We start from the raw sequence: 1,427 nt of genomic DNA, 5'->3' as shown, positions 1-1,427 counted from the left end.
CCGATAGGTCAGGACTCCCCCCCACACACAGCTGCATGTTTGCTTTTCTGATGTTTAATATCCACGCTTGTAGCTGCGCAAATACCCGACTGTCTGCACCGAATTCAGTAACTGCATGCTAACTGTTATATTAAAGGATCAAACCGCCAAGGACAAAGCAATGCAACACATGGCGGCCATGTCCTCCGCTCAGATTGTATCCGCCACTGCCATTCACAACAAGCTGGGCCTCCCAGGGATTCCTCGCCCGGCCTTTTCTGCTGCAACCGGGGTAAGTGTCTGCTCGGGACTTCTCTCATGGTTTTGTCTCCTAGGCTCACAACTGTTCCTCCTCCTTACATTCTTCAGCAGTTAATGGTCTTGTGGAAGGATAAAAGTACACCATGAAATGACCAGTTTTGCTTTAGATCAGGGAGTGGGCACGGCCCTCCATCTATGGTGAAAGTACAAATCCCATCATGCCTCTGTCTCTGTGCGCATCTTGCAATACCTCATGGGGTTTGTAGTTCCACAACAGCTTGAGGGCTGGAGTTTCCCCACCCCTGCTTTTAGAGGGTGAAACAAAAAAATCCTTCCTGACCCCGTGGGGTGGCCACATCAATTCCCTAGATCAAAATATTGCCATACTGTGCTTTAGTATTGACAATTTGTAGGGCAGGTCATAGATTTTTCACTTAAAGAATCGCCTTTCCTCCATTCTTCTCTAATAATTCCTTCAGGCTTTTCTAAATAAATGTTCATTTTCCAAATCTTCACATTGACCGTGGTTATATCTTGCATGTTAATTGCCGTCATTCATTCCAGTGCTTGTGATGGGGGCAATAGATGGTTCCATTTGTGTATCCATTTGAAGGTAGAAAGCCACCAGCACTCCAGAGTTACTTCTTATTGATTTATTGTGAACAGATCTGGTCACATGTATAGCAAGGCAAAGCTTTCAGGTCTCACTGGGTCCTATCTTCAAGGCAACATCTACGCCATGTCTCCTTAAGGGACCCTTCAAGGCTCCTGGATGCCGGCGTAATATACATGTGGCAAGATCTGGTCGCATTGGTGAGAATTCTGGTGTTCTAGTCTGTCTGTCGACTCTACAAAGTGCGATATTCTCCTAAAGCTTCTGTCCAGTTACATTGCTTATGTCAGGAGGATTACGCCCTGGACTGTGCTTATTTATATTTGTTCAAATTTGCATGCAGGCCAAGCTGGCCAGAAAACAGTGACAGGGGAACGAACTGCCAGGAGTGCTTACAGCGGTCTCGGGGAATTTTGTTTTTAATTTTTAGACCCTCCCTATGAAACAAAAGATTGCAAATCTTCCCTAACCCTCTTCAAGCTCCAGCATTGTCCCCCGATTTCTCCATTGATACAGCGCTGGCAGTCCTCTTCAGGGCTGAACGGCATACTATGATCGTGCCCATTTCTTATTA

General features: G+C 46.0%; 1 protein-coding gene across 1 annotated transcript in view; it reads left to right on the top strand.

Annotated features, from left to right (window-relative positions):
• TEAD1 (TEA domain transcription factor 1) overlaps positions 1 to 1,427 on the top strand; it is a 157,467-nt gene that overhangs the window by 130,127 nt on the left and 25,913 nt on the right. Inside the window, exon 6 of the mRNA XM_018554803.1 lies at positions 137 to 271. Within this exon, the coding sequence (XP_018410305.1) occupies positions 137 to 271 (135 nt within the window). The remainder of the gene's footprint in view (positions 1 to 136; positions 272 to 1,427) is intronic.

Source organism: Nanorana parkeri, unplaced genomic scaffold, assembly GCF_000935625.1.
Source record: "Nanorana parkeri isolate BGI_ZX_2015 unplaced genomic scaffold, ASM93562v1 scaffold10, whole genome shotgun sequence".
Lineage (NCBI taxonomy): Eukaryota > Metazoa > Chordata > Amphibia > Anura > Dicroglossidae > Nanorana > Nanorana parkeri.
This window is presented reverse-complemented; position numbering and strand designations above follow the sequence as displayed.